The following is a 25758-nucleotide window of genomic DNA, read 5'->3' on the forward strand; positions in this document are numbered from 1 at the left end:
TAACCAATCCACAGGCACTTCACTGCCCATCAGCATTGCTTATCAGCTACCGATAATCTGTGTTCACACTAAATTGATATAATGCCAAGTGAAATGAAGCAAGAGCGATGGTTAATAGCAGGGGGCCCAGAGTTGGACAGATCTGGCATGAAATTTTGCTCTGCCTCTTACCAGATGACAGTCTTTGGACAGTGGGAACTTAACTTCAGTGTCCTTGTCAGACATAGGGAGATAAAGGAGTCCGTATCTCGTGAGTTAGTTTCTGCCTCATTTAATAAGATAATATGTGTAAAAGCCCAAGACAGTGTGTCTCAGTAAATATTGGCTGTGACATTTCAGTTATCCTCTGAGTGCAGCCTGATTTGGGGTAAAGGTATGATTTGATTGAATTCATTTATTCATTTGGCAACATACCTCCTGTGGGTCAGGGACTGTTCTGGTCTCTGGGGATACAGCATGAATCAGGGAGGCAAGATCCCTGCCTGAATGGTGAGAAGTTGTCGAGGACAAAGATCTGGGGGAAGGGTGTTCCAGGCAGCAGGAACAGCAAGGGGGATCATCAGACTTTGGGAGATACTGCAAATGGCCTCTGGGCTCCCATAACCACCTTCCTGGATACCCTTAAGGGCAGAGGTTATAGGGAAGGAAAAGTCAGGCAGGATGATCTAAGCCAGTAGTTGACAACAAGCCTAAAATATTTACTATCTGACCCTATACAGAAAAAGCATGCCAACCCCTGATCTAAAGTCCCTCCCATGTCGGACAGTGCATGTACCTGTGAGTTTGAGAACAGGGCTGGTGCAGGGGACAGCAGCCTAGCAGCCTTCTGGGGCCCAGGCTCCGGTTGGGACTCCTCTACCGTGATTGAAGATGCCCTGATATAAGCAGCATATCTGCCCCAAGGAATGCAAACCACAGCCTTTGAACTGGTGGGATCACAGCATCCACACCCTGGATGGACTGGCCCTTGAGCTCTTAGATGTCAACACGTGGACTCCTTCTCAGGAAGAAGGGAGGGAGGAGAGGAGGAGCTGGTCATTGCTCTTGGCAGGGTGGTCCAGATATGGCTGCGGAGTGGCAGGGTGTCCTTGTGCTCCTTGGGCCCTCAGCCCAGCTCTGGGGTGGCTGCAGAAACAGCTGCTGGGCTCAGGTAAATAGTCTCTCCTTTGCTGACCTCAGGGCGACAGGAGTCAGTGAACGGATCTCATACAGATCCGTTACTAGGCCCATAGTGGCCTTTCTGTAAAGGCCAGCCTGGGGGGAGGTCAGCCTTGCCTGTGGCCATGAGTGGTTAGGGGATGAGGGGTGCCAGTGGAGGAGCCACAGTACCCATGAGGGAGAGAAAAGGGGCCAGAAAGGCCCTCACAGTTGGGAGAAAGGTGGCATGGAGGGCCATGTAGACGAAAGAGCTGGGTGCCAGAGTCACAGGGCCCTGGGAGTGACTCCTGGCTCTGCCCTTTACTAGCAGTGTGATCTTAGGCAAGTTTGTGCTTTGGCACTAGATGCCTTTTCCTTCTTCCTAACTGATGTGAACTTGGGAGTCTACTTAACCATCTGTGCCTTGGTTTCCTAATCTTGGGGATGTTGTGAGGTTTGAATGAATCAGTACATGTGAAACACTTCAATCAGTGCTTGACACAGAGTTAGAGCTCAGCAAGTGCCTGTTAAGTCACATCACCTCTGAGTCTCAGTTTCTCAACTGTAAACTGGGAAAGGCCATGCCACTTCCACGGTGGACATGAGTTAGTGCCCTTACAGCAGCTGCTGCAGGGCTGGCATGTGTAAGACACTTAGTGGCACCTGTTGAGTAGAAATGTTTGTCCTTGGGTAGATTGACAGCTGCTAGTGGACACTCTGGTTGGGTTCTCTGGGTCGGGAAAGCGTGGGTACGTGGACTCTCAGCCTGCATCTGCCTTTATCTTTGGATTAAGTTACCCATGATATTGGCCCCTTCCAGGAGTCACTAAGTCCTGGCCAGGAAGGGGCATCTTGCCATTGCTGTAGTTCTCCTACTGGGTCTCGTCAATACCTGCTGCTCTCACAGCCATCACACCAGGTTGGCCCCGAAAGGCGCTGGCCCACCCGGAGCCTGCCAAGTATTCTTGGCCTCTTGTTTCTAATTATCCCTCAGTACTTATCTGTGCCAGGTTAGTTATTTGGGATGCAAAGGGGGGCCAAGCATGCCTTTTTTTTTTTTTTTTTTTTTTTGAGGAGGTCATAGGAAGTCAGATAGACCTGAAAAATAATTTAAATTTACTGATAAATGGATCAACGGAGGGCTGTGTGGGTTCCCAGTCTACCATCTCCCTCTCAATGACTACCTGCAGTGGTCTCTGTGGCACAGTGGTTAAAGGCATGGCCTCTGGAGCCAGGCACCTGGGTTTGAATCCTGGCTCCATCTCTTAATAGAAAATGGCACGATGGGCATGGTTTGCTATCGATAAAGGACGGTGAGTGCTGGCTATTAGCACTGTAATGTGGGAGCCCCTCCATGTCTGAACTCAGTTTATAAAAGCAAGAGCTTGCTTAAGTTACCAAAAAGAAAAAGAGAAAGTGATAAAAATGAACTAGTGTATCTATTTCTGGATGCTGGATTGTTTGTGTATCTTAGCTCTACTTTCTTCCCCACATATGGATTATAACTGGCCCCAGAGACTTTAGCTTTGAATATATCTGGACTCAGCCCATCTCAGGAAGCTCTTTTCCTCATTCCCCCTAAAGGAATGTGAGATTCCTCCACACCCTTTTTTGGGGCCTTGGAAGGGATGTGACTTCTGCTCTCCCAAAGGGAGGGAAGGGAGGCAAGGCAGCTGGCTGGTCGGCCCCAGGTCCCCTTCCCACCCTTCTTGACCAGAAAACAGTGCACCAAAATGCCAGCACCAGAGCCCGGAGAGCAAGAACTCACAGGGTCGACTGGAAGAAAGAACATTGATAGGGAGGAAAACTAGTGCTTTAAGAAGCAAAATATATTATAAATTGTCACATCAAATGGTATGTTTAAGATATGTGCATTCATTGTATACAAATTTTACCTTAAAAAATAACTTGAACAAATACTGAATTCTAGTTAACAATATGCATGCTCATATATTTGGGAAGAAATGTACTGATTCTGCAATTTAGTTGAAATGCACCAAAAAGTTAGATAAATTGTTGAATGGGTAGGGCTGGATAGATGAACAGATATGTGATAAAGCAAGAAGAGTAAAGCCTACTTATAGAACTTAGGTGGTGGGTATTTGGATGTTCACTAAAATTCTTTTGACTTTTCTGTACAGTATTTGAAAAGTTTTATAATAAAATATCAGGGAAAATATTGTAAAGCTACTAGATTTTAAACAAGAAAAAAAAAATCCCACAATGAAAAAATATGCAAACGGCTCCTTGAAATATTTATAAACATTTAAAATGTTGTTGTAGCTGGATGTTAATATGAAGAAATACAAAACTAAGCCTGTATATTTTTTGCAATAGATTTCCTTTTTCTATTTGAATATATATATTTGAGGAAAAAATGTTTCAGGCAGAGGGCAGAGCAAGTGAAAGGCCCTACATGTGCTGAGGGGGACATTAGGCTGGAGTGCAGAGAGGGAGGGGAGAGTGGTGGGAGCTGAAGATAGAAGGGAAATTGGAAGGCAAGGTCATGTAGGGTCTCAAGGCCATGATAAGGTCTGATTTCAAGTTCCATGTGCCATGGAGTGACATGATCTGACTTTAGAAGGACCATTCTGGTTGCTGTGGGGAGATGGACTGCAGGAGGACAAGGATAGAAGCAGAGAGACCAGGTAGGAACCCTTATATCAGGGTAGGAGGGGGATGATGTGTCTTGGATCAGGGTGACAGCATGGAGGAGGTAAAACCTGTTCGATTCTGGATCGACCCTGGAAGTGGAGTCAACAGGATTTATTGGCAGATTGGTTGTGAGGTGAGGGGAAAGTAATCAAGGTTAATTCCTTTTCCAAGGGGCTGGAAAAGTGGAAAGTGGATGTGCATTTACTGAGATGGCGATGGCTGGGAGAGGAGCAGGATTTGGCGGGGGGCGGGGGGGCTGGGGTGATCAGCGTTTGGCTGTGGATCTCCTATACGCGAGGTGCTTGTTAGAGCTGCTGCGAATGTCAGTGAACCGTTGGTTGCAAGTCTGGGAGTTTGGTGGCTAGGGATAATCAGCATGCAGGTGACCTTCAAAGCCATGGAAGTAAATGATGTGAAACGAAGGTCAAGGAGAGAATAGGACTGAGATTGAGCCCCGGGCACTCCCAAGTGTAGAGGTCAGGACAAGGGGGGAACGGCAAAGGCACTGAGTTTCTGCGGTCAACACAGAGGGAGGTGACTCAAGAGAGTGGATGGACTATGGGAACTGGTTTCTTCACCTCTATAGTGTCTCTTCTCTCTTCTTATCATCTGTGTTATTTCTGGAAGCAGCTGTCCTAAGCTAGCAGTTTTATTCTGCTCCAAACCCATAGTAGCCAAAGTGCCTGGAAAGTTCAGACCCTTCAGACTGACACCCCAGGCCCTCCATGGTCTGATTCCCTCTCCCTCTCCTGTCTGGTGTCGCCCTCCCGCCATTGCTCAGCACCATGCTCGCCTCAACTCCCCGGGGCTCCCCACTCCCTCTAAACCACCTCCCCCATTCTCAGCCTGGACCTCAGCATGCCATTTCTTCTGTCTCTCCACATCCCTAGCCTCAATTCTCCACTCATGGCCCATCACCTGGAGGGGCACTTTCTTGACCAAAGTCACCAACCTGTTCCTCCAACAAATTCCTTCAATAGTCACAGGTAGTCCCAAACAATGCAGCATTCATTGTCTGTTTTTCTTTTAGTCCCCAAAGGGACAGTTTCCCGAGCTTTGGGAGCACGAGCCTTCGCCTGTGTCCTCTACACTGTCACAACGTGGTCTCACTGGTCCTTAGCATCTTAGTTGGGACAGTAGCATGTTAATACTCTAGCATGTGATGTCCCAAGGAAACCTGGAGGAATTAATATAAGATTGTGATCTAAGCATTGACTCTGGGATCAGAGGTGAGGGTCTTACCCTAGTTCTGTGACCATAGCCAAGTCATTTAACCTTCCCGAACTCCAGGTTTCTCATCTGCCAAATGGTGACAAATCTGCCTAAGTCAGGGTCGTTTCAGGGATGAAACGAGATGCATTTCTTCTAAAGTGCTTAGCACAGTTTTTGCGCATTATATGCAGGTAGTCAGTGGTGGCTCTGACTTTTATTATGAGTACTGTGATGGAGTTGGCACTGCTGGTTACTCACCTTGACATCTGAAGGAAAGGAACTCATTGGTCTCTCCCCGTGGCACAGGGCTGATCTGGGGGTGGCACCCACACCCTGACTTCAAGGAACTCATGCCATAGGTGGGGAGATACTGTCAGGTCTGAGCAGCACCCAGAGGCAGGAGCAGAGCCTTGAGGATTGTACTTATAAGTTCTAAACCAGGGGGCTAATAGGAGTGTACCTGAGGCCAAGGGGCAGAATGTTTGCAAATGAAACGCTCCTTGAAAATGCAGACCCTGTGGTCACTGGTGACAGTTGCTCATAAGAGGAGGGCAGCAGCTCCCTCTGGAAGGGAAGGACAGAGAGAAATGGAGCGCTTCTCAGAGGAGTGTGATCTGAGAGCAGGCAGGGAGACCAGGGTATCTTTTTGCATTTCCTTTCTGTAAATTTCTGAGGTTAGTAAGTGGTAGATAATTGTTACTCAGGAATACCTGGGTGTGACCGAGGTACAGGGAGTCGGACCGGAGCAGACATGTTGAATCAGATGAGATTTAGCTTTCTGCCCAGGATAGCCCTTGAAGTCACCACAAAGAGTCCCTGTCTGGTCACCCCCCTCACAGGGACTCCTCCATGCCTAGAACCTTAGGTGACTGCGTCTCTCCTGAGCCCCCACTCAGAACCACCCTGCAAGGTAGGGCTGTGAGGCCAGGCCCCCAGTGCAAGTCCCCCATAATAGCATGTGGGTGGCCCCATGGATTTGGAAACCCTCAGTCCTGTGATTCTGCAGAGAGCTGTTGTTACTCGCGGTAGCCCAGTAACGGTCAGGGCTTTCCTGCCTGGTTTAGATAAGTGGCTTGTCTTGAAAGCCAGTGAGGCTGGAAACCACATCAGGAAGTGTGGTGGCACGTCCCTGGAACCAGAGCCATGCCCGGGGAGGTTGCCTGTGGGTCAGCGTGCCAGGAGGGCCACTGCTACCAGGGAGACGGCATCATGCATGACCCTGTGTCACTTGGCTCATCTTGCCACCCGGGCTCTCGAGAAGGCTTGCACTGTCTGTGCCCAAACCCACTATTGCCACGGCACCTGCTGGAGTGGCTTCCGAGGACTTATATGGGCTCTAGCTCCATCCAGCCTGTGAACTCCCAGCTCAAGGAAGCAGAAAATCTCCGCCTAGATGCGGATGCAGGCTTCGGCCTTCGTGTAGAGGCCCCTGCACCCAGCCTGACCCCAGCTCCGTTCAGGAGGCCGCTCTGCACTCAGGGCAGGAAGGACTAAAAAACGGCCTCACTTCATTGACCACATGCCCGAGGTCAGGCCTCTCTGTCAGACAAGCGGGTTCAAGCACAGGCCTTGGACCCACACTGCCTGGGCTGGCATCCAAACTTGACCTCTCACTGGTTGTATGATCTTGGAGAAGTTCCTGACCCTCTTTTGTCTCTTTCCTAGCTCAAATATAGAGATGAAAAGGGTACCTGGAGCAAGTGGCTTAACTTTCCAGTGCCTCAGTTTCCTCATTACAAAGTGGAGATGATTGCAGAACCCGGGGGAGCAAGCTAGTGAACTCAGCCCTCATCTGCCTGCTGCCTCCCAGTGCTGGCTTTCTGCACCCCACCTCCCTGCAGTGTGTGCACACAGAGCTCCCCAGAAACTCGGAGACAGAATTCAGAACTGGAAATCAAGTCTCTAGGCAGCTAGATAGCTAACCCCTGGCTTAGACTCTGGTTCCCTTGCAACTCCCTCTGGGGATTGAATCCTGCTAGCATTCCTGGCGCAGTCCCAGCATACCCACCCGCTTGTGGGTTGAGAGATGCATGTGTCACCAAGAAGTGGATAATGCTTGTGGGCTCCTCTGGGAAGGCAGAGGCATCTGTGTGAACCGGGGCCACCCCAGCCGTGGCTGGGCCTTGACTATGGGCCAGTCCCCTGGTGCCCTCTTCCCGCCCCTTGATAATAGAAAGCTGATTTTTCCATGTGGTGTTTGTCTCTCTCTGTGAACGTGGAGGCCTGAGTACTGCCAAGCTTATCTATACAATGGACTTCCTGCTGATGTTGGATCTGCCCTGTTCCCTGTTGGGTAATAAATTTATGTCGCCTGAGCACATGGATCTGCTGGCGTCTGTGATGCTGGTGGCCTTGGCAGACCCCAGCTCCCCCAGCCTGGGTGGGAATCTGCAGATATAAACCCTGGCTGACGTGAACTGAGCATCCAGGTTAGGGACAGAGAGTCAGAGCTGGGTGGGTGGCGAGGATGTGGGAAGGTCATTCATCCGTCAACTGTTTATTGAGGCTCCTGTGTGCCAGGCCCTGTGCTGGGCTCTGAGCATTCAGGGGACACTCACACAGACCGGTGAGTCAGATACAGATAATTATAACATGGGTAGCTCACTTTTGGGGTAGCACTAAGGACAGAGTGTGTGAGAAATACACAACCTAATTGGGGCCTCAAGGAAAAAGGCCATGGGGTCGAGTTATAGTGGAAAGTTTTCTTTCCTGGCAGTAATCCTCAGCAGTGTTAGCCTGGCTGGGCCTGGGAAAGGTAGACAGCTCCTTGGAGTTCAAGTTATCACAACCTTTGCATCCATGGTGTTTGCACCATGCCCAACATCCAGAGCATCCACTGTGGGCACCCCAGGGATGCCCTCCTCTCTCCTGCTCCTCTGCCCAGGCGTGTAGCAGCCGCGGTATTTGGCCTCTCATCAGAACTCCGAGTTCCCATGTTAATCATAACAAGCATGTTCCAAGAGGAACTGGCTTGGCCCCTGCCACAAGCCGCCTCTCCTGCCTTGATAACATCTGTACCAAATTTTCTCCCTTTATATAATTAGGCCCATTGGTATTTACTTTAAGATATGGTATGAGTGGCGTCTCTGAAATTTCAGGCCTGAAGTATATGCTGGGGCCCAGGGTGGTGGGAAAACAGAGCTTTCATCGATGAGATTTCAGGTCTAGCAGAGGAGGGTGACGTCAGGAAGAGTACAGCAGCTACTGTTTGCACGAAAAATGCACAGCAGCCCCCCAGCTGGCGGAATGGATGTCCTGCCTTGTCCTGGGAGCAGTACTAGGTCAGGCTGCTGGATGGAAGGAAGCAGGAGGGCTCCCCTCCTTCTCTTCCTGCCCTTCCTCACCCCACATCCTCCCACCCCCTCTCTATCTCTGGCCCTGGAATGACAGAGCTCCGCAAACAGGAAAAGATGCACTAACTGCAAAGAAATGCAGCGAATTCAAACCTAACCCCAAAGTCAATCTCACAAGCGTTGGGGTTTGGAGTCTTGCTTTGAGAAGTCTGTCATGGTCTGGCTATGTCCGAGCCGAGCTGGAGGAGCTGTTTGGGGTGTGAGATAAGGAGTGGAGTTGGACTTGGGGGAGTTGGTTCTTGCCAGTCAGCTCCTACCAGAAAGGAAGCCAAGGGATCTGCCCACCCGCTCCTGGCGTCTGTGGAGTGAGTCGTATCTCAGCAGTGACTTCATTTCCCCTGATGGGGTTTCCACAAACTCTCTGGAAGGTTCCAGACAGTAAGCCACACTGATTGTGGTGTGGGAACTTTGATATGCTTGTTTGCACTTTCCCTTTGGGACCCTGCAGGCCCCAGATGAGTAATAACTGGATGATGGGGTATTTGCTAGGGGAAGGGGAATGCTTTTTTGTAAGATAAGTTTTGATCCCGGGCAGGAGAGAAGTTTCTGGATGCCTCTGAAATGTCAAGCAGAGAGGAGTGGGTGCAGATCTCCTTCCCTCTTGCCTTGCTGGCGTGTCCTTAGTTATTTAGACACCCCCAGGTGAACTCTTACCTTGGGAAATTGCCTCAGGGGCAGCTTGGGAGTAGGCAGGGTGCTATGTAGGGTTGTCTCTGATTCTGATTCTGATTCTCTGCCAGAATGCTGCCCTATTCTGCTGCTGTCGTTGTTGTTTTTTGGTTTGGTTTGGTTTGGTTTGTTTTTAACAGTATTGGTGCTCCTGATAAGATTTTGTTTGAATAAAGAGCTTTTGCCCCGTATAACTAGCTAGGTCATTGTGTGTCTTCCCTTCTCTCCAAAATGGCTGTAGCTTCCTTGGGGAAGTCTTGTTCAACATCACAGTGTCCATTAAGACCTAGCATGGGACTTGCACAGAATCCTATTTGTCACCTCTGTCCACCATGGCCCCAGCACCTATAGGACCAAGGCCATACCCCTATGCCTGTCATTTAAGACCTTCAGCATCTGGCTCCAGACAAACTCTCCTTTCCCTCCCTTCCCCCAAAGTATCCTTCTCTCCATCCACCTAGAACTTCTCTTCCTTCCCCTTTGAATGGGCCACCCGTCTGCTGAAATGTTCTTCCTTCTTTTTATCCCTGGCAAACCAGAATCAGTACAGCATGGCAGGCTGTGGAGTGAGACCACCTGGGTTTGAATCCTGGCTCTGTGCCTTTCAATCTGTGGCACCATGGGCCCAATAGTTAGTTGCTTTATGCCTCAGTTTTTCTATCTGTGAAATGGGGATAACAATTGTTCCTCTTAGATTTGTTGTGAGGATTAAGAGTGAAAACACATAAAGCACTTAAACCAGTGTCTGGCACATAGTAAGTGCTCAACAAATGTAGACTGTGGTGGCGGTGGTGGTGATTGTGGTGCTGGTGCTGGTGGTGGTGATGGAGGAGGGGGGAAGGGGGAGATGATACTTGTGGTTATGACAATTTTGAAAGACCTTCTCTTGTGAAGTTCTTTCCAGCTTACCAAGTAGGATTAACTTTTCCCCTTTGGGGCTCCAAATAGAACTAACCACATGGAGTCCTGGTTATTGATTTCACAAGTCTGAGTTTACCTGGGCTGAGAGTTCCTAGGACTAGGTCTCAGCAATAAGAGTAACAACATCTAACTATTGTATGTCAAACTTGATACCATATACCTTTTTCTCATATAATTATTTTACTAAGATAGAATTCACATGCCATAACACTCACCCTTTTAAAGTATACAGCTCAGTGGTTTTAGTATATTCACAAACATGAGCAACCATCACCACTATCTAATTGCAGAACATTTTATCCCCATAAAAAGCAACCCTATACCAATCAGCAGCAGCCTCCCAATCCCCCCACCCCACCCTCCCACCCCCCGCCCATTCCCTTGCAACAGCTAGCCTCCTTCCTGTCTCTATAGATTTGCCCGTTCTGGACATTTCATGTGAATGGACTCATACAGTATGTGTCCTTTTGCATCTGTTTTTTTTCCCACTTAATATAGTGTTTTCGAGGCTCATTCACGTATCAGCACTTATTCCTTTTTATAGCTGAATAGTATTCTACTGTGAGGACGTACCACAATTTGTTTATTCACCAGTTAATGGACACTTGGGCTGTGTCGGCTATTATAACTAATGCTGGTGTGAACATTCATGTGCACGTTTTTGTGTGGACATATGGCTTCATTTCTCTTCAGTATAAGCCTAGAAGTAGAGTTGTTGGGTCCTATGGTAACTCTGTGTCTAACTTTCGAGGAATGGCCAAACGGCCCCAAAGCACCTGCACCCTTTTGCGTTCCCGCCAGCAGGGCGAGGGCTCCAGTTTCTCCACCTCCTCGCCAACGCTTGTTCTTGCCTGTCTTCTTGATCGCAGCCATCCTAGTAGGTATAAAGGGATATCTTACTGTGGCTTTGGTTTGCATTTCCTTGATGACTAATGACGTTGAGCATCTTTCCATGTACTTGTCAGCCATTTATGTATCTTCTTTAAAGAAATGTCGACTCAGATCGTCTTCCCGCTCGTTAATTGGGTTATTTGTATTTCTATTGTTGAATTGTAAAATTCTTTATAATGATAATTCCTTATCAGATACATGATTTGCAGGTATTTTTTCCCGTCTGTGGGTTGGCTTTTCACTTTCTTGATAGTAGCCTTTAAAGCACAAATACTTTTAATTTTGATGAAGTCCAGTTTACCTCTTTCTTCTTTTGTGGCCTGTGCTTTTGGTATCGCATCTAAGAAACGATTGCTAATCAGGGTTACAAAGACACGCCATAAGCTTTTTAAAAGCAATCGTATTTTTAATAACCCTACAAGGAAAGGGTAGCAGACCCATTTCACAGGTGAGAAAACTAAGAGGTCAAATGCCAGAGCTGGGATTTAAGCCCCGTTTAACCTGACTCTGAACCTCATGTATATCTAACGGTGACTCCACCCAAGTCCCTTTACCCTTTACCTCCATGTCCCTCACAGGGCTTGGCACAGTGCCTGGTGCCCAGCAAGCCCCTGGGTAATAAACACTGGTGGCTGAATGGCAGGTCCCAGCAGGTGCTCGGTCTGCACTTGCTGGTTGCTTTGGGTGGATGGGGGTTTGCTGCTGACTATAGGTTTGTGTCTGTAGTGCTAGAGTCACTGAGTGTCTCTCTTCTCTCACCTCTGCAGTGTCTCATCGTTGGGGGAGGACCATGTGGCTTGCGCACTGCCATTGAACTTGCCTACCTGGGGGCCAAAGTGGTCGTGGTGGAGAAAAGGGACACATTCTCCCGGAACAACGTTCTGCACCTCTGGCCTTTTACCATCCATGACCTGCGGGGCCTGGGAGCCAAGAAGTTCTACGGGAAGTTCTGTGCTGGCTCCATTGACCACATCAGTGAGTAGAGCCAATGGTAGCACCTGGGAGGGGGAGGGGCTGACCTTGGAACACATCTCTCCACATTGAAGAGTCCCCGGGATGTTTCATCTTGAAAGTCCCTGGGGGCTCCACACAGCCAACTGGCAGATATTTAGTGAAGGGCCTGCTTTGTGCCTTGTGCCAGGCCCTGTGCTAAGCCCCACCAAGCTGTAAGCACTGTGAGATCAGGGACTGTGGCATGTCTTGTTCACCAGAGTATCTCCATAGCATAAAAGAATGCTTAACACATAGTAGGTGCTCAATAAACTTCTGTTGAGTGAATGAATGAAATATGGAGAAATGAGGCAGAGGTAAGTAACACACCCTGCAGTCTTAAAGAATTCACCGAGGTTTTGTCAATAATGAAATGTGCTTTAATAGAGTAGTCACACTTGCTAGAGGAGTTCAGAAGAGGGAGCCCCACAAAACCATTAAATGGGCCTGGTTGTTGAGGGCCTTTTGGGAGTATTGCCAGTGTGGGGGAACCATGGAAGCTTTAGGACAGAGGAATGACACAACTGACAGATCCCACACCAAGCTTCTTTGAGCTTTAAAAAGAGAGAGGACATCATGATGGGGGTCATTCAGAAAAGGAGGGAAATAGAGGACGTGGGTTGTAGGTCCTGGCCATCCCTGAATGCTTAGGAAGGGCGAGGTGAGAGCTGATGCCCTTCTGCTCAGATATTACTCAAGCCCAGGTCTCTTGAGGCAGTATCTGTGCAGATGGGCTTTGGGAGAGCACCTCCCTCCCATAAAGAAAGGAGATCTTTAGCCATTTCACATATAGCATCAGTGACTCATAAAAGTTAGGGAGGTTACTACTATGGGGAGAGTTCAAGGGTTTGAACAGATTTGGGTCCAAAATCTGTCTTCCACATTTTTCTGTGTGACTTGGGCCAAATTCCTTAACTTCTTCAAAGCCCCAGTTTTGTCTCCCATAAATGTGATGAATGCTGCCTACCAGGATTGCTGAGAGGATTAAACAAGGTCAAGTTTGTAATATGCTTATCACTGTACCTGGTGCATAGTAGATACTCAGGAAATGCTTAACATCTATAATGTGCAGTGAGCCAGAAGCAGCCAGGGTTCCCAAGCTTCAGAATTCAGAATTCGAAACATGGCTGGGAGGAGAATCCTGAAAACTGTATTTTTATGAGGACAAGAACTGATGGGAAATGGGTATGGGATTCAAGTGGGAATGACTGGTGAGAATTATCAGCTACATAGGGTGTAATTTAGTAAGTTGCAAGAGAACTTACCAGAAGCGGCCCAGAGTTTATTCTCGCTCTGACATGAGAAAATTCCATGAGTCCATTGGAAAGTAATTTGGATTTGCCCAGAAAGTTGCAGTGTCAGCTTTCAGGATGTTGTCTACCACCCATTGAAAGAATGTAGGTTGGTTACCAATTTAGAACAACATCGAACACCACTTTCTCATCAAACCCTCCTGAGAGGCAGAGCTGGGCACTGGGAGGCCTGGGACGGCCCCAAGGCTGTTGGGCTGCCTTCTAGGCCAGGAGCCCCTCTCTGCTCCCAATTAACTCCTAGTCCTTGGAAATATCCCAGTGTGCAGAAGGTCTGGCAGGATCACAGAACTGAGATTCAAACATTCAAAGCGATCATTGCCAAGGGCAGCCCCCATACCTGTGAGATGGGGGGCAGGGAGAATTTATTGAGCACCTAATGTGTGCTGGAAACATATAGCCTAGGAACCTTGAAACTGTAAGGAGAGGCCAGGCCTCCCACAATGCCCGTTTCCAGGCAGGAGGTGGATTGAAGTCTTTAAGCCCCAGCTGATTGGCTTTCTTTCAGACCGACCGTGGTCCCCAGCCCAGCTGTGTCCTGGACTTCAGCATTGCTCAGCAGTTCTCAACTTGTCCTGTGTCAGCATCTTCCTCCAGTTCCCACCGTGGCTGCTCCAAGCCCCCACCACAGCCTCCTGATTCTTAGCAGATGGCCTCCCTCCTATGCTCTGGGGAAAAGAAGCCACTGGCAGGCACTCCCCGTTCCAGCCCCTCTCCTTCCCCCTCCGCCCAAGCACCCATTCCTTCCTTTCAACCCAAGAGCTGACCACCTCCTCTCCACTCTAGTCCCTCTTGGATTCCTTCTCTTCTTTTCACCTGCCCCACCACTTAGTCTTCCTGCCTCTCACCTCGCACTGCCCCTCTAGCCCTCTGTTGTTGCCCATTACTTTTCTTTACTTCTGGGTATTTATTCTAGAAAGAAGAGGTGTAGACTTTGTCTATACTTTCCATTCATGCCTCCATGCCCTGCCCCATTCTGTTGACCTGTGTTTCCTCCATTCGAGGGGGTGTTCCATGTCCCCTGGACCTAGCATGGCACCTGGCACCTTGTAGATGTTCAAAAAATGTTACATGAGCAAAGCCCATGAAATACAGAGGGACCCAGAGAAAGTTTGAAACTGCACTCTACAGGAATATATGTGGAGGCAACCCTGTTTGTGCTGAATAGTAGGGGACAAAATAGAGAAACAAGGTGCCACACATAGAGGGAGTTTTGGAGAGTGGGTAGGAGGTTGAGAACCATAAGCCCAGCTTTGTGGAGAGAGCTCCCCACCTCATCCCTTTCCCTGGATGGCTAGGAGCTTAGGCCTAGATCCCCACAGAATGAGCCATTTGATGGCTGACTTTACTTAGGGTCTTTTATCCCCCTCCCCCCTCTTCTTTCCATCTTTATCTTACCAAACCACAGCCCAGCTGAGGCAGGAGGCAGGAAAGAGAGAACCTCCATCATTATAGCACTAACAGCTAGAGCACAGTGTTACAATCAGACACAGCTGGGGCCATTCTAGTTTTACTGCCGTGTGACCCTGAGCAGGTCACTTAGCTTCATTAACCCTGAATTTCTCATTTATAAAATGAGAATAATTATCCCAAAGGGGCACTGTAAGGGTTAAATGACAAAACAGAGTACTTGACACATGATTAGTGCCCAATAATGATCATTATTGATGTATTGCTATGCTCAGAGATCATTGAACAGCGATTACATAGTATTCTATATACAGGAGGCACCCAGGCATTGCTACTGACAGCTCATCTCTCCTTCCCTTCCTTTCTGACAGGTATTCGTCAGTTACAGCTCATCCTATTCAAGGTGGCCCTGATACTGGGAGTTGAAATCCATGTGAATGTGGAGTTTGTGAAGGTTTTAGAGCCTCCTGAAGATCAAGAAAACCACAGTACAGTATAACTTTCCTCTTCTGTCTAGAAATCAGATATTGAAAATTGGAAATGAAGTTTGCAGCTCTCAAAGGATGTTTCTGTGACAGTTATTCTTATCTGGAGCTGTTTGGCATAATTTCATCAATGGATATTTTACCTTTTTTGACCATTGCTATCACTTTAGGTTTGCTCTTCAGCTCCCAGGGGATATATTATCAAGTCATTAAGCCTGTAATTTGATTACCCTGCCACTAGGAGGTGGTACTTTGACAAATGAAGTCAAATCAGGAAGTAGGACAGAAGACCGATTCGGTTGTCTGATAAAGTTCATTCCCTGCTTTTCGGGTTGTTTGTGTATACACACAGATATGTGGACACATTTGTTGTACCCATATGATATTTTTGAAGTCTAGTAAATAATGTGAAGTTTTTAGGGGAAATATGAAATAAATATTCAAAATATTATTCGATATATAACATTTTTAAGCTTTATTGAAGTATAATTTACAAATCATAAAGTTCACCCATTGTAGTTATGTCTTCTTTAGCAGTCCCTCCCCCCCCGTTTTTAGTATGTTTATGTAAATTCTGATTTTGTATATACACCAGAGGGTTTGTTTATGATGCTTCTGCATCTTACTTATTATCAAAATCTCCTGCCTGGTCAAGTCTTTCAGTTTTGAGCCAGATAGTGTTGGAGACCCCATAGTTTCACAGACAGGCTACAACTCTGATTTCTCCTGTCTTAGCCCAGAATATGGGGAACTTAGGGGAGGCATCAGTTGGCTTTTGTAGCTGGGCGTCCATTAAACTTTCAGAGACCTGTGTGCTCTTAATCTCTCCCAGACCTCCAGTGGATGTTAAATTCTAATTATGAGTGACCATAGAAGACTGTGTGCTGCACAGTGGGACATTTTGAGCATAATAAGTAGGAATTCAAATGGTTTCATTACACCCTGCACATCCTTTTGGATCTGTTTAGCAATGGGAGGGCACTGGGGAATGTGGGGAATATGAAGGGAACACGGTAGAATCTGCTCAGTAAAAGAAGGTGCAGGTGAGACTGGTTCGAGAATCATTGAGCGTAGACTCCCAGCCTTTATAGAAATCAGCAAAACCAGGCACGGAGTTGGCGCTGCTGGTTTACTTCATCTTGGATTGAACTAAAACTAAAGCCGAAAGGACTCCAGATTCCATGTGAATCTAGGCAGTTCTAGGTCTTTCCTCTGGAGGCTCTGTCTGGAGTGCCTGTACTAATGGCATTGTCCATTTCTCATGGCCAACATGGGGGGGGGGGTAATAATCACTCTTGCTTCCACCATTCTCTGTGCCAACTCATCTCATTTTTCTGTCCCTGTAGAAATTGGCTGGAGGGCAGAATTTCTCCCTGCAGACCACTCCCTGTCAGAGTTTGAGTTTGATGTCATCATTGGTGCCGATGGCCGCAGGAACACATTGGAAGGTGAAGACTCTTCTTTTTGGGGCTGAGGATGGGGAGACAGGAGTGGGAGGGGGTGTATCTGGAAGGGAGAAGAGGGAGCAAGGTGACAGTTTCCAAAATTAGAGGGGGTCTTGATAGAAGGGCACACCGCCCTGTTGTGCATGCGGTGAATGTTTAGAGAGCAGCCATTTAATTCTCTCTGAAACTCAATTTTTCGAGCTGTAAAATGTGAAGAATAGAGCCCCATTAGAGCATAGTTATAAGGACTGGGAAAGGACTCTATGTAAAAATGCTTTCATAAGGTTAAGTGCCATGGAAATTAAAATAAAAAATCAACATACATTTATTGAGCACCTGCCAATGTTCAAGCCACGATGCGAAGCACTTTCCTACTCACTTCATCTAAGATAGGCATTTTTATACTATTAATGGCATCAGTTTACTGTCCAGGATAACACTCCAGAGGAGGAGCCCACCTCTTTTCATGACTTTTAAGCACATTCACTGCTGGGCAGTAAGGTGAGTTTTGCCGAAAGTGTCAAGGTGCAAAACTGCTTCTCTGTGTTGTAAATTTGGAAACACAACATATTGTCTTGGGCTAGGATCTAAGTTGAGAGAGAAACCTCAGTGCCATGAAAAACCTTCAGTCACCTGCACCCCAGCCCCAAGATTAACTGGTGCACAGGCTGAACTGACTTGCACTAACTGTACTCATTTGAGACCATGGGTTGTGGGTAAAGTAGTCCCATGTGGCATCTCTTTGGCTAGGCACAGGTCTGCTTTTCAATCTTGACAGGTGTCTGATGGGGAAGGTACCTTCTCTGAGGATGAAACAGACTCCCTGAAATAGGGCTGATCCGAGAAAATTCAGGAGGTGGGGTTGGCTAGCTGAGGCCCTTTCTACCTGCTATTCAAACAGTGCTTTTCCTCTCTCTTCACTTCCATACCTGTTCCCCACCCACTGCAACCAATAACCAATATCTGACAAGGAATGTTTAAGCTGCCAACCTGAATGTTGTGCTGTTTAGAGTTTATGGGCCATTCTGGTGGTGTGAGGGCACTGTGAGTCTGAATATTTGAAAATTCAGGATTTGTGCTCAGCTTGAGTGTATTTTGGCATTTTGTGAACATGAAGGGCAGGGAGGGAAGGAGGAGCCATCTGAGCAACTTGGGACCAAGTAAGTAGACCAGAGCAGGGACTCTTGATCAGCAATGTTGACATTTTGGGCCAGGTAATTCTTTGTCATGGGTGCTGTCCCGAAGACATTATGGGATGCTTAGTGACATCCCTGACCTCTACCCACTAGACACCAGTAGTACCCCAGTTGTGGCAACCAGAAATGTCTCAACACTTTGCCAAATGCCCCTGGGGGACAAAATCACCCCTGTTAAGAAATACTGATCTAGATAATAAGGCCACTTCTGACCATTTTTGACAATGGTTTAATGAAGGATGACTCACAGGACTGGGCCCAGAGTAGAAACCCAAGATTTTTTGTTAAAGGGATTTATATATATATATCTTTATTGATTACAGAGAGAGACAAGGAGAGGGAGAGAGAGAGATAGAAACATCAATGATGAGAGAGTCATTGATTGACTGCCTCCTGCACGCCCTGACTGGGAATTGAGCCCACAACCTGGACATGTGCCCTGACAGGGAATCGAACCCCGATCTCCTGGATCCTAGGTCGACACTCAACTGCTGATCCATGCCTGGCCAGGCTAGTTAAAGGGATTTTTGACAAAGAAGTTTGGGAATCAGCATGAGGCTCAGTGATATGGTGAGGGAATGTGAGGGCGATTCCCACAGGTGGCTGAAGACAAAGGTAATGTCCAGCACATCTGCTAGGAAGAGTGCCCTGAGTTAAAGTAGACAGCAGCCTGGGGCAGAGGGGAAATTCAGGGCTGTAGGAAGAGTCAGATGCTAAAAAGAAAGGGGATTAGAAAGTGGTCTGTGGAGATGTGGCCGCCCACTTGCTTTATAATTAGGAATGTATATTTGGTCTCATCCCTGTCTTGCACAGATCTCCCAAAACCCTTGGGATTTCCTAAGTGATAAGAGCAATGGGAGCATTTTCTGTTATAATATTTGGTCTCTTGTCCCCAGTTCCTGAAATACCTTCAGAGACATAAAGGTGAAATTGGTGCCTTTTATGCATAATAGGCCGATTTATGAGGTGACTTTTGGAAATCAGGGGAGCCTGCCACATGATTAGAGGGTTGGAACCTTCACCGCCTGACCTCCTGGGAGGGGGAGGGGGATGGAGACTGAGTTCAGTCACCAGGGCCCAGAGATTTACCCAGTCATGCCTAAGTAATGAAGCCTTGAAAAAGCCCCAAAGGAAGAGGGTTCGGAGAGCTTCTGGGTTGGTGAACAGGTGGATGTTTGGGAGAGCAGCGCGCTCTGAGAGGGCTTGGGAGGCCCACGCACTTTCCCCATCCCTTGCCCTATGCATCTCTCCATCAGTTGTTCCTGAGCTACCCACTAAGTCAAATGTTTCTCTGCATTCTGTGAGCTCTAGAAATTAATCTAACCCAAGCAAGGCGTCCTTGGAACCTCCAGACTATAGCTGGTTGGTCAGAAACATAGGCTTGCAATTGGTATGTGAAGTGCAGGGCAGACTTGTGAGACTGAGCCCTTCACCTGTGTCATCTGGGTAGACAGTGTCAGAATTGGATGAATTGTAGAACCTCCAGCTGGTGTCCTAGACTTGCTTGTTGGTGTGTGTGTGTGGGGGGAAACCCACATTGTAATTGGGTACAGAATTCTTACTGTCATTAAAAAGAAATTTCAATGTAAACCACTGTACTACGTTAATTGCAAATTAGAATGCCATCTGTTTATTATACACCTACTGAGTGTGTGCTAAGTGCTGGCCACTGGACTTGAGATAGAAAGAACATTTGTTAAGGTTCCTGTCCCCCAGGTATTCAGTCCCATAACCCTACTTTTCAAAGGGAAAAAACAAACAAACCATGAAAATGCTAACAAAGTGGTTTTAATTGTATAAGTGCACAGTGCACGTGGGTCTTACACATCTTGAGCAGGGTGGGCCTGTGAGTGGCTGTTGAAGATCACTTTAGCCTTTGTTCATCGAAGCCTAACCAGGATAATGGGCACGTAGGTTTTAGAGAAGGAGAAACCCTGGCTGACTTAGCAAGGCCTCTGGTGGTGGGTGTCTTCCTTGGGCGCAGAGCTCGGCATTGCCACCTGCCCCCTCTTTCCAGAGATCCAGAATTCTGCTTTTATTGACCTGTGGGGTGTTGGAGAGCAGCTTTCTCAGTAATCTTTTCCAGTTTTCACACCAGATTCAGAACACAGACCCACTCCTTCCCCTTGCCTTCCGCAGGGTTCAGGAGGAAAGAGTTCCGTGGGAAGCTGGCTATCGCCATCACTGCCAACTTCATAAACAGAAACAGCACAGCGGAGGCCAAGGTGGAGGAGATCAGTGGCGTGGCTTTCATCTTCAATCAGAAATTCTTCCAGGACCTTAAAGAAGAAACAGGTGAGACTGCCACCTTACTCCAGGCCATTGTCACTTCCTAAAGTGCCCCGAGGAGCCGCTGACTGTCCCAGCTCTTGGGACTGGGATACCCACTCTGATTAAATGAAAGCAGGGATTTCTCCTTAAGATAATAATGGGCAGGATTCCTTCGAGGACAAGAGGGATTCTTCACAGAGAGTTCTAAATGTTGTACGTGACTATGGACACATTTGTTTACTCAGGAAGCATTTATTGAATGCCCATTGTGTGTTGGTACTGAATATCGTGGGATATAAAGTTGAGGCTGACACTGTCCCCACCCGAGTGGCTCCTGTCCAGGGAGGGACACCCACAATTAACCATCCTCGTGCAGGCTGGTCAGGCTATGTGGAGATCAGTGTGAGATTCCGGGAGCTCTCCGAGTGGGGAGCCAATAACCTGTGGGTGGTCCCTGAAGAAGCCTCAGTGTGTTTGTGCAGCATATCAGGTGCCCTTTCCAGTAATTTTTCACCTGCATCCCTACTTTTTGCATGGATCTAGCTCTCATTCTAGTGCCAACACTCTTTGTTATTCTGCTTTTCTCATTCAGCATAACTTTTAAATATTGTCCCTATGGCTACCTAGTCATCCTGATGGTCAGTTTTGGCAGAACAGCTTTCAGTGGATGTATTGTCACTGCTTAAAGCATTTAAACCATGGGGTGGCAAGCTGGCTGGCCACATGTTTTTGTATTGCCTTTGAGCAAAGAATCATTTTAATATCTTTAAATGGCTGAAAAAAAATCATAAGAAGACTATTTTGTGACAAATTGAAAGTTGTATGTAATTCAAGTTTCAGTGTCTGAAAATAAAGGTCTGTGGGAGTGCAGCACGCCGATGTGTGTATGTCGCTGCCTGTGGCTGTGACACAAACCAGAGGGCTCACAGAGCCCAAGGTATTACCACCTGGCCCCTTACAGAGAAAGGTTGCTGACTTCTGATTTAAACCTTTCAGTTATTTACTGTTGCAGCTAAAACTGCTTCTGTCAGATTATTTTGTTAAGATAGTTTTCTAGGAATGGGATTCGTTATCGAGCCAGACTCTGCCTCTCCCTGGCCACAGTGACGTGTGCCCATTCCATGACCCTCTGAAATTCAGCACGGTTGCATTTTTTTAAAGTATTTCCTTCCAGTATATTATGTCCCTTTGAGTAATTTAAGAATTTTCCAACTCTCCCTTCCCCTCAAAAACCAAGAAAATAAGTACTTAAATAAACCATCAGCTGTAAATTCTGACAGGACATTGGGTGTGTTTTTCCAAATGTTTGAATGAGCTTCCTTTAGACTTGGCTATGGTCGTCACCTTTGGCCATTGTTTCACAACACCGCCCCCACACAGTGACAGCGATGAATTTCCTCTGATTCTCTGGGGGGCCCTCTGCACTGATGGCTGTTTCCTATTTAATAGCAATAAAGGGGTTCCTATGGTTACGCAGCACGCCTCTGTGTGGACTGCTGATAAGTTGCCATGTCTCTCCCTCTCTCTCCCTTGGGGGAAGCTAGGCCAGTGCTTCTCAAACTCCAGCATGAGCCAGAATCACCCCCAGAGCTTCTGATTCAGTAGGCCTGGGTTGTGCCCTGGTCATTTCCATTCTAATACGTTCTCAGATGCTTCTGGCTGGGGTGCCCACTTTGAGAACCACTGAACTAAGCTATTATCTCACGACGTTGTTTTAAATGCAGAAACCTAGTCTATAAAGTGTCTTTGCAATTGGTGGAAAGTGAAAAAAGACACAACCCAGCCCTCTCACCTGAGTAGCAGCTCCTGGGGCACCTGGGTTTTCACACACAGCCAGGAAATGGTAGAAGCATCGCTTAGCTGCGTTCGCTTGGGTCAGTTCTGGCACTCGGTTTTATCTTGGCCAGCCTCGTATGTCGCAAATCCTTTTCTAGTGTGAAAATGCTGCGGGTAAGTAAAGAGGCAAAGTAGAGCTCCTGGAGCACTGGGCACCAGGCAGCACTGAGCGCATGGACCCTTCTCTTTTCAGGGATCGATCTCGAAAACATTGTTTACTACAAGGACTGCACCCACTATTTTGTCATGACGGCCAAGAAGCAGAGCCTGCTCGACAAAGGTGTCATCATCAACGTACGTCTCTCTCGGCTGTTATGTCCTGTCTTTCCCTTTGTGACCGGGGCTGGCAGCGTTGGCAAGTGTAGGAGCAGAAACTGAGCAAGGCGGGGAGGGGACAGGACCGCCACCCACCACTTTCCTTCTCCTTGGTGCTGCATGAACGAGCCCACACCAATGCACACAGAGGTGTTTCTGCAGAGAACTTGGGTGTTGGCGCCGAGTCCCTAACCCAAGTGTTAGTGTGTGTCTTGGCCCCCAGGAGATCATCTGAGTCTTTTCTTCCCCATATCTCCTTCAGTCCTGCCCTCTTTTCTGGGAGGTCATGGTCATTTAGAGGCAGATGGGGGCTTCTTGTCCTAGTGGGACATAGAGACACTTTTACTTGTTAATTGTGGCCCCCTTGTCATGGGAGGGTGGAAAGCTCTTGTAGGCAAAAAGACTTGAGCTGTGTCTTGGCTCTGCCACCTATTAACTCAGGACCGTGATTAGGCTGCCTGACCTTTCTGAACCTCAGTCTTCTCGTCTGCAGAGTGGGAATAATAGTTTCTGCCTGAAAGGGTGGTTTGGGAGAGTACCTTTAAAAATGTATACAGAGCCCTGGCTGGTTTTTCTCAGTGGTTAGAGCATCAACCTGCCCATCAAAGAGTCTCGGGTTCAATTCCCAATCAAGGGCATGTACCTGGGCTGCAGGTTCGGTCCCTGGCCCCAGTGGGGGCAAATGCAGGAGGCAACCAATAGATGTGTCTCTGTCACATCAATGTTTCCCTCTTTCTCTCTCCCCCCTCCCCTCCCACTCTCTCTAAAAAAAATTTTTTTAAAGTCTTTGGGTGAGAGTTAAAAAAATAAAAATAAAAATGTTCGCAGAGCGCCTGGCACCGCCCCTAGCATGCAGTGGATTGTAGGTTCCCGCTATACCTCTCCGCCTGCTTTGGGCAGCTGCTTTTCTGTTCTACTGACTTCCTGGCCTCTGTTTCCTGCCTCTGCATTTTCCTGCTTAAACAGAGAGCAGGGTTGGCAGGAAGGAGCACGGAGTGGCGAGCCCTGGGCTGGAAGCTACTTTGGCCAGGTATTCAACCTTTCCAGTGCCCCTGATCCTGCCACCGCTGCTGCTGCAGCCTCAAGATAAGGATCCTGCAGTCCAGGGTCAGCCTGCTCCCCAGTGTCGGCCTACAGCCCAAGCGGCATGGTGACCATTCATTGCTGCTTGTCGGAGAAGAATGTGCCCATCTTCTCGCCAGCTCGTGCTGGCAGCGGCCGGATGGCGCTAGTAACCCAGCCCTCCCCTGGGCCTCCTGCACAGTGGCCAGGTCTTAGCTGAGAACCTGAGTTGCTGGGCGGGAGGTGCGCATGAGGGAGGGCCGTTGAATGAGGCTGACTGAGGACAACCAGCAGATGTGCGAGCGGCGGGCTCAACATCTGGTGCCCCACTGCTGCCCGGTCCGGGGGAGGCAAAGCCTTCTTCCCTGTGCCCCGTCGGCATTTCTCCCTAAGCTGCAACCTCTGCCAGGATGCCCGTGTCAGATAGTGAAGGACTGTTTGGGGCCCGTGGGTGCAGATGCAGTGGGTGCTTCCCACACGCCAGGCATCAGGCTGGGGATTTTACGTGGTCTCATTTGGTCTCCCGTGGCTCTGTGAACTAAATTTTGTCATTCTCACTTTACAAGTAAGAAAATGGAAAGTCAGAGGAGTTTAATAAGTTGCCCAAATTTACGCAGCCAGTAAACAGCAGAGGCGGGATTTGACCTGTTGCTCCCAGGAAACCCCAAGGCCTGTGTTGATCTTATACACACTAGTCCCAGCCCCCCTCCCCCTCCCCCAGTGATGTGCACCTTCTATGTCACCTTTTGGGAAAGATAGTCTTTTAGTTTCTTTTGCCACATGATGAGCAGGTTAGACCCTGGGAGACAGGCGTCCTGCAGTTCACTGCCAGTGTCCCTCCAGGATGGGTATCCTACCTTCTAGGCTCAGGTCCTCCACCCCCTGGTAGGAAGTATAGCAACTAATACTGCAAAAGAAAGCAGGTCCCCAAGTGGCCCTCAGCCTGTCGAGAAAAGGGGAAACTGATTTTGGAGAGAAAGTTTGAGTTATGGCAAGTACCCATTTCTTTTCTGGTCTTGTTTGACCACTAAACACCACATATCTGGACCACATCATCTTAGCTTAGTTCATTATAAAAATCAGTCTTTCACTCACTCTTTTCTCTTTTAATTTTACTGAAGTTATCACGAGAACCAGCCATATGAAATATGCATCTCTGTTTGCTGCAAGACCATTATTATGTTCACTGTTCATTAGAACACCATGCTTTCTATTGAAACCCCTATGTGAAACAGTCCTTTTAAACTTACTGCCAGGAAGAATTTGCCTCCCCAAGGAATTTCTGTGCTTCTTTCTTTCTGATAAAGAGAGAACTGTGATATGTCACATTTCCCTTTTGCCTTGGATGCCAGGAAGCTCAAAGCCAAATCTGAGGCTTAATCACAACTCTGCTAACTCCTACAGCTGGCTGATTCGGTTCCTCTTTCTTCGCTTGGCCCCGGTTTTCTGTTTATGCTTTGATTAGCCTCCCTGTACGCACCCCATTCCCAGTCCTGCGAGGGGGTGGGAATGAACCCTTGCCCTTGAGAGAGGCGGGCGGCTGCACTGTGCTCCTGTCCCCCCCCAGGACTACATCGACACAGAGATGCTGCTGTGCGCAGAGAACGTGAACCAGGACAACCTGCTTGCCTATGCCCGCGAAGCCGCAGACTTCGCCACCAACTACCAGCTGCCGTCTTTAGACTTTGCCATGAACCATTACGGGCAGCCCGACGTGGCCATGTTCGACTTCACCTCCATGTACGCCTCGGAGAACGCGGCCCTGGTGCGCGAGCGTCAGTCCCACCAGCTGCTCGTGGCCCTGGTGGGCGACAGCTTGCTTGAGGTACCGCCTGCTCTAGGAGCCCCCTCGCTCCCGCTGGAAGATAGGTCCCTGCGTTTCTGTTTGGCTGGCAGCGTCCACTGTGACGCAGCCGGGGCAGGACAGGTCCTCAGCCAGTCAGCAGGACCCCGCCAAGCCCACCGGAGCCTCAGGGCCAGCCCTTTCTCTAAATTCAGAGGAGCCAGTGCTGTCTCTATCAGCAGAGAGCTGTCCCCTCCACCTCCGGGTTCTTCTGGGCTCACCTCTGTTGAAGTACAGACTTAGGTGGCCTGGTCTGGACTTCACGGCGCCCTTCTCAGAGCACGTGGACCCTCAGCTGGGCCAGGGTCCTGTCTTCATGTGATGGGTCTTTGTGGCCTTGCAACACTGAGATCACATAGGATGCAAGAAAGGCGTGTGGGCCCAAAGTCCAGGTTCTGTCCATGGTCTCCCTGCTCACAATTCTTCCCAGAAAATCAGCAAACGCTAGGCTCCTTAGGTTAAAGAAATGCTTTCAGAAGGGATACTTTTTCATCTTTAATGTAAGCACTAACCAAAATGTGTTTATGCATTTATCCCAAGTTAAGCATCAAATTCCAACCTATGCTTTGTGTGCGCATGGGACAGTTTAGTTAGCAGCGAGCTTGGTGAATCAGCCCTTGCTCACTGTGGTGTGTGGACTAGAACTGAAGCTCCTTGGCTAAGCACTCAGCTCCTCACCCCCACACCCCACTTTTCAGCCTCATGTACCTTCCTCCTTGATCTCTGCTATACCCAAACCAGACAGACTCTTCTTCCG

General features: G+C 48.3%; 1 protein-coding gene across 6 annotated transcripts in view; it reads left to right on the forward strand.

Moving 5' to 3' along the window:
* MICAL2 (microtubule associated monooxygenase, calponin and LIM domain containing 2) overlaps positions 1-25758 on the forward strand; it is a gene marked incomplete at its 3' end in the record, with an annotated part of 136153 nt that overhangs the window by 73220 nt on the left and 37175 nt on the right. For 5 of the 6 annotated variants that reach the window (XM_081154137.1, XM_081154140.1, XM_081154139.1 and 2 more), the window contains 6 exons: positions 11606-11813; positions 14920-15036; positions 16380-16481; positions 19814-19969; positions 21975-22075; positions 24726-24983. In XM_081154137.1, coding sequence (XP_081010263.1) covers positions 11606-11813; positions 14920-15036; positions 16380-16481; positions 19814-19969; positions 21975-22075; positions 24726-24983 — 942 coding nt within the window. Of the gene's footprint in view, positions 1-11605; positions 11814-14919; positions 15048-16379; positions 16482-19813; positions 19970-21974; positions 22076-24725; positions 24984-25758 lie in introns of those variants that run through there. The other variant, XM_081154142.1, reaches the window with a different exon arrangement.

The sequence above is a fragment of the Miniopterus schreibersii genome (genome assembly GCF_964146895.1).
Source record: "Miniopterus schreibersii genome assembly, chromosome: 12".
NCBI classification, from domain to species: Eukaryota; Metazoa; Chordata; class Mammalia; order Chiroptera; family Miniopteridae; genus Miniopterus; species Miniopterus schreibersii.